The 11,651-nt window shown below is 37.3% G+C and overlaps 1 protein-coding gene across 1 annotated transcript; it reads right to left on the bottom strand.

Annotated features, from left to right (window-relative positions):
* Positions 1–3,982: 3,982 nt before the first annotated feature.
* Positions 3,983–9,950, bottom strand: RNFT1 (ring finger protein, transmembrane 1). Its single transcript, XM_010073791.1, has 8 exons — positions 9,575–9,950; positions 9,154–9,230; positions 8,431–8,531; positions 7,624–7,777; positions 5,787–5,945; positions 4,895–4,960; positions 4,290–4,391; positions 3,983–4,117 (listed from the first exon to the last, which is right to left on the bottom strand). The coding sequence occupies exons 1-8, from the start codon at positions 9,948–9,950 to the stop codon at positions 3,983–3,985; spliced, it is 1,170 nt and encodes a 389-aa protein (XP_010072093.1).
* Positions 9,951–11,651: the final 1,701 nt, after the last annotated feature.

Genomic DNA, 11,651 nt, shown 5'->3' with positions numbered 1-11,651 from the left:
TTTTTTTTGTCTTGCTATTTAAAAGGTGAACTGCTGGAGAACATTTAATATTAGAGTCCACTCTAACTATACAGTGGATGTTTACTTTGGGTCTATTCTCTTTTTAGTATTAACTCCCAACCTGCTCTCACTGTTAATCAAAAACATTGGTTGGGTTTTTTTTTCAAGTTCTGTCTCTACAGCAGGGTAGTTGCTGTTTAATTTTCCCAGCTTAGAGGGAAATCCTTTACCCTAAGGGGTAAAGGAGGAGGAGGAGAAGTTATTAAGAACAAGGCAAATTACTTAAATATTCTTCCTGCAGATACTTGATGATATACTGTATGCAGTTCCTATATATGAACTTCTACAGATTGTTCTCTTCTAGATTAACTTGGGTTTGTAGGAAACAGACTTGAGCTGCCTGAGTAGAAATAAAGGTAATCCCTATTCTGTTTTTCATCTTTCGCAGTTTACTGGAACTAAATATACTCAACTGCTGAATACGATGGATGTGAATAGCAATTAAATGCAAATTTAAACATGCTAATCCAAGTGACTTACTTTTTTTTTTTTTTGTTAAGGAAGCAGGTAGGCCCCAAGTATAACTGTGGATCTAAGTCATTGTCTCATGACAGCTCTGAAGGGAAAGGGAGGGAGGAGGAATTCTTCTTAGAACTTAACAGGACCTGGCAGATGCTAGTTCCGATTGGTCTGTCTTACCAAGGGCTGGAACCTTCATCTAGGTTCCTGGGCTCTTAAAAAGTGGCTCTTGATTGCCATTTGTCATCTTCTGTCTCCTGCAGAGTCAGACGTGCTGGGTGTCTGTGTGTCTGTGTGTGTGGAAAGCAGGGCAGCCACCCTGGCCTGAGTGGGCTTGATAAGAAAGAGTTGCATCTTAATAGCATGATGCTGACAAGGGGATCAGAGAGTGTCATTCACAGATGTAAGTTACTTTGTTCTCCTCTCTTTAACTAAGATAAGAATGACTTGTTTCATTTATGAAGTGTAAATCTAAACTGGTTGATCAAAATCTCTTTTTAGTTCTTTGGTTTTTAATAAAATGTTTGATAACATTACTGGGTTTGGATAACTTTCACTGGATCTTAAAGGGGAAAAAAAAAAACATCAACAGAGAGAGAATAAAAGACAAAATTGTTCCCTGGTCCTATCTCTGACCAGTATCCACTCTTATCTAGTAAGGTGTTGTTACTACTATATGGTAGACAAGACCAAAGGATCATCGACAATCCAGGGTTGACTTCAAGCACTGACGGACCACTTAAGTTTTGCACTGTGTTGGAATCACAGATCCTGTTATTCTGTTCTATGATGGAACGGCAAGCTTCCCTCTCACTATTTCCTGCTGCATAAGCAACAGGGCTCCTATTTACTCATCTTGGGGATAAGGCTGTAAGAAAGCATACTTCTTCCTCAGATCTTTTCCCTTAGTCAGCAGGGTAGGGGCTCTGTTTTTGGGACAACCGTTTGTATTAAGCAGCTGGTGCATCTCAGAATCTGTACCTTCCCAGTTAATATTCCAGGAATGGATGAGGTAATTTAGACCTATTGCCCTAAAAAGATTTTTGAAAGTCTGTCACAGAGTACTGGAATTCTGATGAATGGCTACCCATTACTGGCAGGCAATGAATTTAATCAATATTCAAGTATTAGGAAGTGCATTTCCTTGCTCTAATAGCAAGTGCAAGTGTAATGAATTTTAGTTTGTATTTTCTCTGAGAGGATATTTCTGAATTAAAAAGTGATTAAGCATTTCAGAAAAAGCTAATCCAGGATAAGTTACAAATTTTTGCCCAGTATTTTAAAAAGGGTTGATTATTACACCTGCTCTTATAAACTGTGTATTGGGCTGAGTTGCACATTTTACTCACACAAGCAAAGCTTTTTTTAAAGGTGCTATTTGTTGACTAAATACAACACTCAGTTTGTTTACACATTACTCACACAAGACCTGTATGAAGTGTGCATGATTAAGTTTGGGAAGGTCCAAATATGATTGTGTAACAAGTCACCTGCTAAAGTCTCTGTGGGCCCATCAGAGAGTCAGAATCCAGCCTTAAGATCCCCTTGCTCTTTTTTTCACTTGACCAATTAATTCAGTTCTCTCAAGGGAAGTTCAGCTGCAGCAGCAGTCTGAATATCAGCACAATGAAATTTAAATAACAAACAGTTCTGATCTTGTATGAACTTCAAATGCAAGCTAAAATCTCTCTGAGGAAACAAAGAGCAGTTGTTCTGACAATACTGGAGGTACAGCACAGCTCTGGCTGTGGCCAAGCTCCAGTTCCTCCCTGCCACCCTCAGACCTGCTCTAACACCATTCAGCTGCACATTCTCCAATCTAAGTACCTCACCGGCTGGGAAAAGCTTCCCTGAGAACCAGTCTCTTCCACTCCCGTAACTTTCCAACTACAGACTTAGAAGCTTTTGCCCGTTTTCTTTAAGCTGGAGTCTTTTTCCCCAGTCACTTAGATGCCATGGTGGAACAATCATAGGGCACATTTACTCCGAACAGCAGTAAGCTTCAAACAAAAATACAATTAGGAAATACACAGCATGCTATAGCAAAACCCAGGTTGAAAATAAAATTATACCTGCTAGCTTGAATCTTCCATCTTACTAGATTTTTATTCAGAATACTAAATTCTGAATACCTTTAGCTGTGCCTTTAAGGGCACTCTCCCATCATGCCCTGTCTGCCCTATAAATGTGTCTGTGTCAGCTGCAAATCATAGTACTCAGTCACTCTGTCTGGCCATTTGAGTTACTACATCATTCATCAAGTAAGTGTTTAACTTTTTAATTCTGTTTTTTACCTAATTTAGAAGTTTCCTAAAAGTATTCAGTTAAGAAAAGCTCAAGTTAATGGCAACTCAATTTAACTTTCCTGTAAGAGAATAATTTGAGTGGGTTTTTTTAGTCTTATCTGAAGAGCAAGGTGAAAAAAGACAAGCAGGAAAAAAAGGTGAGATTGTATGTAAGTTAGCTCTATAATTAGCATAGGCTAGTCATTAATAACTTGCAGCATTTGGAGGTTTTTTGGTTTTCAGAGACATCACTTTAACAGGAAAAGTACACCTAGCAGTGAGCTGTTGTTTGTGCTTTCATGTAAGTTAATACTGAAACAGTAATGAATCTTGTTTCTTTATTCAACATGCACCAAACAAATAGATTTAAATGCATTTATTCTCTCTGACTCTTATGCATACTACAAATTGCAAATATAGTATAAAATAGATTCTCCCCTGTAAGAAAATCTGGTTCCTGTTATGACAAAAATATAGTATTAAAGATTTGTTTTAAAAATACCAACTTTATAAAATGCTAAGTAAAAAACTAACATCAGTGGTTGGTTTATCTATTAAGTCAAAGATTTCTTAGAAGTCTACAAGAACCTAAAGGGGAAATGTCTTATTCTTGTGGCTTATCTCCAGGCACAGTGAGAAATAGTTACTGTTACAGCTGCATGAATAAGAAGCTAATTTCTGTCATCTGTTGGGCACACATTAAAGGATCTTTAATGCCAAGTGTGACAAGTAGCTCTAATTCTCACTGTAGTCCAGAGTATAAGATTTTCTCATTGTCTTAATAAAATTGGTAGGTTGACCTTTTGGGTTGAGTCATGTTAGAAGGATAAATGCAACTTAGTGAACTCTGGAACTCTATTTAAACTTTTAAAGAAAACATTGAATTAAGAAGCTGCTGCAAGAAATAAGGCAGCATTTTTCAAAGATTTGATTGTTTCCTACAGGAATGACAAGAGAAGCAATGTTGGCTTTTCTGCATTCATTCTGAAAACTTACTTTTCTAGACTTAAGGTCAAGTTAACATTTTCTGCACTGTTTTAAATATTGCAACATTTCATAAAAGCTTGATACCTAGAATTTGGAAACTCGTTTCTTGTGCCACCTACAATTTAGTCTGCAGTAAACTGAAAAACCTTAACTTGAACAAACAAAGTGTAAACCAAGTTGTTTGACATGCTTTAGAAAATCTGTAGATGCATAGATGTAGCTCCATCCTTCCACTTGTTAACATGGTCTAAAATAACAGTTTTGCAGAGTGGACACGTTTTTTCTCTATTAAACCATAAAGAGATGCATTCTTCACAAAATGTGTGCTGTAATGAAAAGAATGAGAACTTAGAGCTTCTAAGCTCTTCCATTTATAAGATGGTATATTATTTGCATAGCCTGATTTCTAAGAATAACCACTAATCTATGTTGTTTTGTTTACCAGTTGTTTAAAATATTCTTAAATTTGTGAAAAATAGTTCTGATTATGTGTATTACCTGACAGATAAGCAGAATAGGCTTCTGAAATTCAGCTTGGCAGATTGAACAAATATTATCCGATTCAGAACACTGTCTCTTGCTAGCTGGCACTCCATAGTGCTGTAAAGCAAGATATTTTCAGCAGATATTAGGGGGAAGAAAAAAAATAAAACAAAATACACAAATACCAATCCCTCTTACTACAGAGAAAGATTATCTAGAAATGTACAATTCTAACAGAAATCACTTGCATGTCAATTATTTTGGCAAGCTTCAGTTCTCACTATATTTCAGCATAAAGCTTTTTCTACGTCCAACCAATACTTATTCCAATTAAAAAGTAGGAAGTAGGACAAAAGGACATGTTATTTCACGTATGTTTATCTGAAGAGACATGCAGAATAGATTTTTTTTGGTGTGATTTTTTTTCTTGTTCAGCTGACACCATAATCATGTAGTCAAGACATTCAGACTGTGAAAGAGTAGAAAATTATACAGGGTTTACTTTAAAAATGCAGTTGTCTATTACTAGAACAATACAAAGTAATAGGAATGAGGTATGTAAAAAGTATTTTCATGTAAAATGGGTTTATTGTTTTGTCATAATAGAATGTGGTACTTACTGGTCGTGTACAAAATATCCGTAAGACCTGTCTGAAGTTTCTCAATTGTCCAAAAAACCTCAAAAGCTGAAATGAGAAAGAAAACCCAAGTTACGCTTAATATTTTTCTGTATGAACTAAAAAGCTTCCAAGCTTTTGTGTACATTCCAAAAGTAAAAGTCTCACTGTATGATGTTGGCAGGAACATATGCAAAGCTATAGTTCAAAACGACCCTATTTTTAGTTGCTTAATATGTAACCAAACTAAGAATTTAGCCTAAAGGTTTTTTTCCTCATAGGTGACTGTTCTTTAAAATAAAAAGTGTTGAGATTGCAAAATGAAGCACTCAAGTGCAAATATGCCAGCATTATTATCACATATGCAATAGTCCTTACACTTGTAATTAAGATACCTTAGCATTATAAAGTATTTTTCATGTTCAAAGCTGAACTTGTACTGAATTTGGTTACACTTGAGGCAGATTAGCTCTTTGGTGAAGTAGACAGCCAGTACGAACACCTCTGTTTAACTTGTTTAGCATCACACCAGTAGAGAGAAAAATCTAGTTTCCTGGAAATGCTGATTCTTTTAGCCATGAGTTTTACCTTTATTTTTGCCAGCTCTCTTCCTCAATATCTGGTAACAGTCTGATCGGTGTCTGATGTGAGGGGACCCATGGTAACAGTGCTCTTTGCTATTTAACTCCAATCCAGTCCCACAACAGATGCAGGAAAAAAGAAGATTCAGTGTCCTGAGCTAGTTTTCCTATCAGTTTTGGAAGGCTGCATCAGTTAAACTGAAGCATCAACTTGCAAGTCAGTTCAAACATCACGGAATGTTCAGAAATGTGCCTCTAACCCTCCAGTGATAATTACTGCAAAATAGTTTGAGAGGAATATGAAGCTTACATACTTTTAGGATGAGGTAGAGAAGGCCCAGCAATATCCCAAGGGTCCATCCTAGGCCACTGTCCAGCTCCCCATAGCCAATAAGATAACGGAACCAAACTGGTATGGGGACAAACATACGGTAATACTGGCAGAGTTCTTCTAACAGCATGTACCAGTAGCCCTAAGCAAGACATGTAAAGGAATTGCTCAAGATTTTAAACACAAAGGATTCTTCAAACATAAAGAAAAGATGCATTGTTATTCTTTTGAGTAACTTCCTCTCATAATATCTTGAAACAACTAAATATGAAGCATGAAAAAGAATGAAAACCAGATGATGATTCTCACCACAACTAACATGACTGCTGTACTGCAGAAAATCAAATTAATAGTCTAAAATCGGGTGGCTTTGTCAGACACCTGCCTACTTAACAATGCTATCAGACTTAATTTTGTAAGCATTAAAAAAGAAAATAAAAGTTACATGAAAAAGGAAAATTAGACAGATTTGGTCACGTAGGTCAGCTTGTCATTAGCAGAGTTGTGTCCTGCATTCAGGATTAAAAAAATGGGAGTGAGGCCCATTCTTTTATTAGCAAATATAAACTGCAAACAGTTTTTCTGTAAGCATTATTCATGCCTGTGTAATGAGCCTTATCCTGTGATAATTAACTCCTGTATAGATGGGGTGATAAGAAAATTGGGGGCCAGGTAAGAAGCGTAGGGTAGCTGGACTGAACAGGTAAACAGTTCAGTGACACCCTAAAAATTACTGAATAACAAGCACAAGCATCCTGCACAGAGCAGTGTGTGTGCGCGTAATCAAAGATACTTAGCTTAGGTCTTACTTTATTTCCTTAAGTTTGTCTTTAAAACTGTATTTATAACAGGGAAGAAGTACTCTTTCTATAATGTACACTGGATAATACCACAATTTGTCACTATTGATCAGATTCCTGTTTTAATTTAGCCATGGTTTAGGTCACAGTTGGTGTAATGGAACTTTCAGTAACTATTTTTTTGGATGTTGAATCACTAGCTGTAGAAAAAAAAAAAAGAGGTCTTGCTTGTAAACCAGTATTTAGAGATATGAGTTGTACCCAAGAAAAACTTGTTCTGGTACATTTTAAGAGATAAAAGCTACCAAAACATCCTGTTCAAATGCTACCACATATGAACTGTACTTGTTAATTTTTTATAGTTTTTTTTTTTTCTTGAACCAGTACTAGTATGTACTATTTTGACATAAAACATAATTGGTTTTCCCTATCTCGCCTCAGGAAGCAGATAAAGATAAATACCCCACGAACCAGTGTAGGCTTCTATGAAAATTATTAAACTTCCCTGGTGTGAGGAACTAAACTATGAATTGAAGTCACTGATCTGGCACAAATATTGCTTAAGTTTATTAATAAAAAGAAAATTCTGAATTACTTTTTAAAGAGACAGAAAAAACAGCTGTTTGCATGTGCAGATCTTTAAAGTCTTCCCATGTGAGTTACTGTTGAGCACATAAAAAATTTACTGTGCATCAGTTGCTCCGTGATAACTGCCTGAATACACATTCTTACATGGCAGTAAATAAAAGGTTTCTTCATCCCTCTCACTTAGAGGCAGAAATAAACCCATTTATCCAATGACATAATACAAGCAATTGTTTCAGATCGGACTGTAAACCATCCTTACCACCAAGCAGGGAAGAACATGAAATCCACAGGGTTTTCCTACCCACAGTGTAGTGGTGGATTATATACAGACCTTTAATTAAAAAGATTTTTCTCTGGGTAGAGTTTAATAATTAGCTAATTTTACTGTAAATGGATCTTCATAAGGAAGCAAAAATACAGTTGTTTCCTTACCTTGGATATAAAGGACATCATAAAAGAAGGCACCAAGAGAATAAAGCACTTGCAGCCCATGAAGAAGAATTTCAGAATAAAGTCGGTGACTCCCACAGTCCAAAGTACCTCCCAGAAGTTCGTAAAATCCATAGTAGGGTTTAAGAAGATTAAGCTACAAAAAGAAGTTATCAGAAGTTACCAGAGCACACTATGTAGAGGAAGGCATAACTAGAAATTATCATAGCAGATTTAATTGAAAAAGGAAACCTGGTGTACACAGAGGAAAAAATTTGCTAAGAAAATGAACTCTTTATTGTAAATTGATCATTTATAATCTCTGACAACCTTTCCCTTTTTGAACCTTCTTTCCTGTATGTTCATCACAACCCCCATCCGCTAGAGACAGGCTTTCTTTCCCATTTTAGCAATGCAGCCTGTGACTGATGTACAGACAAGACTGTATCTACAGAATGGTAAGGGGAAAAAAAATAAATGAGAGACATAAACTCCATAGAGCCCCAGAATGCCATATACAATATTCTGAAGGCAAGGTGGTAGGGTCAAAGCTAGGAATCAAACCCAGCTACATTCCCGACAGGACAGCAGTACCATTAAGTTCAGTGTGGGGTCTAATCTTGCAAATTCCAACATACTGTTTTTAAGGACAGCACCTGTTCACTTTGGCAGAAGAGGAGGAATGGAGATTAAAATGAAAGAGAAACCAATGCCACAATTAAAGAACAGCAGCAGCCCAGATAGCATGTTCCCAGTTAATATTTAATTTTGAGTAATTTATGATGTGAGTCAAGATGTTCCTCTACTTACCTGTAATACAGTGACTGAGAATGGAAGGTGTAATACAAGAGGAGAGATGACCCAGTTAGGTATACCAGTAACCAAGTACATTGCAACTTGGAGCACCGTTCCTGTAAAATAATTGTAAAGATATATTACAGTCCTTATCTCAGTATCAATGTCTTAAAGATATTGCTAAAGCACAAGTCTGTTGCACCCAAACAGAGTTACTGCTAAAGGATTTTATCTTAGTGGTTTCAGTACAAATAAAGCAGGAGAACTCTACGGAAAGGTAAAGCAGTAATTTTAATGTTTTCAACATAAAAATCTTGATACACATAGAAATTGTTTTCTAAAGACCACACCCAAAACCCACCCCATTCTGAAGAAACAACAAATTTTCCTTTGGGAGTGAACAGACAGCTGAACGTTTAAACTGTCAACTGTATTTGTGGAATCAAATAGCAGTTAAGAAGTTCTTCCCTAAAAGCTTTTATCAGTTTAAGTGATTTCAATATTCAAAGTCAGGGGGGCTGGGGAGGGAAGACACACCCACACTTTTTGAATTTCACAAACCTTACTTATCTGAGAAGCTCTACACTGTATAGAAGCATTAAGACTTCCATCTTGAAGCACTGGTACCTAATATTGCTAGGTAAATAGAACAGTATCTCCGTTCACATTTCTTTCATAAATTGATGGATAAAGGTCTTGGTTAACTTACACAATTTTGCTGCATATGGTGATACTTACTCTTAGGTAAACCTGATCTACTATGCTTTTGTTTGCATACATATAAGTTGTTAGCAGCCCAATTCCAAGAGAAATGCCTATTAGGAAAGAAGGGTCAGTTATACACAAGAAAACAAAAAAACAAACAAACTAGGTTAAAAAACCAGCCACTGCTAATATGTCTTTGTAATTACAATTAATAGCTTGGACTATGAAGCCAGAATAATTAAGCACATTGTATGTGTGCCAGCAAAGGAAACAGAAGCCACTGAAATGTAGTTTAGTAAATCTCTCCTTCAGATGAATAAAGCAAATAAAAATAAAGCTAAAAATAAATTGAATTATATTTCAGGCATGGTTACTAGTATATCTCTTTGGGGGAGGGTCTGTTCCCTCAGACCTTATTTTGTTAAACTCTACCAATTATTTTATTATACTCTACCAGTTATATGCTGCATGATCAATTTGACACACAGAATTGAGATATACGGCAGACTTTTGTACAGCCACTGGAGGAGGTATCTGAGCTCTGAGAGGGAGCTGCTGCTGTGTTCCTCTGAGTCTGGAGGGGAATCGTCGAGTACCCCTGCTTCACTGTGGGCATGTCTGTGTGAGTGCATTTGGGAACCTGGCCTTGAATGCAGGGAACTCGAGTCTTCTCTGGCTTCTCCCACAGCAGAGTTTAGCTGTATGTGAACATCTCCGCTATGGTGGTATGCACTCTCTCCTGACAACCGCACTGTGTGGGTGCTCTGAGAAGAGGAAGAGTCATCACCACTCCATTGGATGTTATGGAGGTGACTGCAGTTTGGTTGCATGGTGGGATTTTTTTTCTGGTCCAGATTCTTGATATTTTGTCTCCTAGAGTAAGATATAAAAAGTCACAGTTGAAGGAAGAGGTAGCTAGTTCAATGAAAAACAAACAAAAAACCAAAAAACCCAACACAAAACTACAATAGATTGTACTGAGCAATTGCCTGCATGAAGCAAAGATTGTCTTTCTGAGAGATACTGCCTGTCTTTGTTCTGAAAGCAGGCATGCTGGCTTTGCACCCTGTCTCCACAGGGCAACTTTCTGTGTGCCATATTAAATTACTTCCTTTCATTCACATGCAGATTTTCTAGCCTGCAGTGAACCTGGATGCCTTAGTAAAATCTGAAGTTGCTTCAGTGCAAATCAGAACAGCAAAAGAGGCTGAAGAGGAGACCAACAGTAGCTTGTACAGAGATCTTAGAAGTGCTGCATAATTTCACAGAAATAGTAACAGTAGTAGGCCAAAGAAGAAACAAAACAATGGTGGGAAGGAAGCAGAGAGTACATTTACATGCAGCCATAAAATGGTAAGCATTTGTTCAGACAAGTCTAATCAAAAGCATGCTCAAAACTGAGGGCCATTATGGGATTAACAAGATTATCCTGTCTGGGTAAGTGAGCAGAACCAGGTTAGTCCATTTTGTAAGAAGCATTTAAAAGACCCTGGACCATCTGGTCTAGGTGAGAAAAGAAATATAGCCAACAAACTGTAACCTAACAGTGAGACCACCAAAATGAGGTTTTATTTCTTTCCTCTGATAACTGTTTTCTTCCTGGCCAGTTTTTCACTTCTCTGTCAGTCTTTGCATTGGTCAAATAGTGTTAAATCTACTTCTCTGGACCGGTGTAACGCGAGAGTAATGACTTTGGAGAATGCTTTGAAGCTGAATTTGGCACAATAATTGTCACTGTCAAATAATATTATTGAAATATTGGGAATTTTGTTATAATTCTTTTTCAATAACTCAAACACTTCCAGCTTCCTCTTTGAAATTATTTTTTCCAAAGCTTAGCATATATACACAGCCAGTTTCACTGGGGATACAAAAAGGTTAAAGCGAACTTGGGTTTGCACTGCAAGAAGTTCTTCATATTTGCACAAACCTCAAATTCTTCAGCCTTTAAAATCGAGATTATATTAGAATAAACTGCATGAACTTAAACAATATCCAAATAGGGGAACTTACTACCATTTTAAAATGCTGCTACTACTATATTTTTGTTGGCCAAAGATTACATCATACTTCAATCCAGCCAAAATTCATGTTCTGTAATTTTATGCACGTGAATAAAGCCAATAAACTGGAGATGGCATTGACCTGTGTGAAGCATTACTCTGGGTCTGCAGGATCAGGCCATGAACACTGTGTTTAAAAGGAAGGGGAGTAAAATAAAAATCTATTGGCACTCTTCAGCTGGTGGTTTAGGGCCTGCTTCTGCAAAACCTGACAGTTCGGTGTTTAAAACCAAGCGAGGGACCCCACCGCAGCTTCTGCCACTCTGCCCAACAAACTTCCAAATAACCAAGTTACTAAACGCGATTTCAAAGCGTCGTAAATCTGCAGGCAGCGGACGGCTCACAGAATCCCCTCCCGCAGCCCCCCAAGGAGCTAAAACGAGCACTTTGACACGGGCTCTTCTCCTCAAACGCTCCCCATCTCCTCCCGGGCCGTTGCCCCCAACAGCTCTAGGGGAGGCGCCTTCC

Source organism: Pterocles gutturalis, unplaced genomic scaffold (assembly GCF_000699245.1).
Source record: "Pterocles gutturalis isolate BGI_N339 unplaced genomic scaffold, ASM69924v1 scaffold41107, whole genome shotgun sequence".
Lineage (NCBI taxonomy): Eukaryota > Metazoa > Chordata > Aves > Pterocliformes > Pteroclidae > Pterocles > Pterocles gutturalis.
This window is presented reverse-complemented; position numbering and strand designations above follow the sequence as displayed.

Coding starts and splice junctions, on each gene's coding strand:
- RNFT1 (XM_010073791.1), bottom strand. CDS start 9,950: ATGCAACCAAACTGCAGTCACCTCCATAACATCCAATGGAGTGGTGAT. Junction 7,778..8,430: donor TCTCAGTCACTGTATTACAG/GTAAGTAGAGGA, acceptor TTCTTTTTGTAG/CTTAATCTTCTTAAACCCTA. Junction 4,392..4,894: donor GGATATTTTGTACACGACCA/GTAAGTACCACA, acceptor CTTGCTTTACAG/CACTATGGAGTGCCAGCTAG.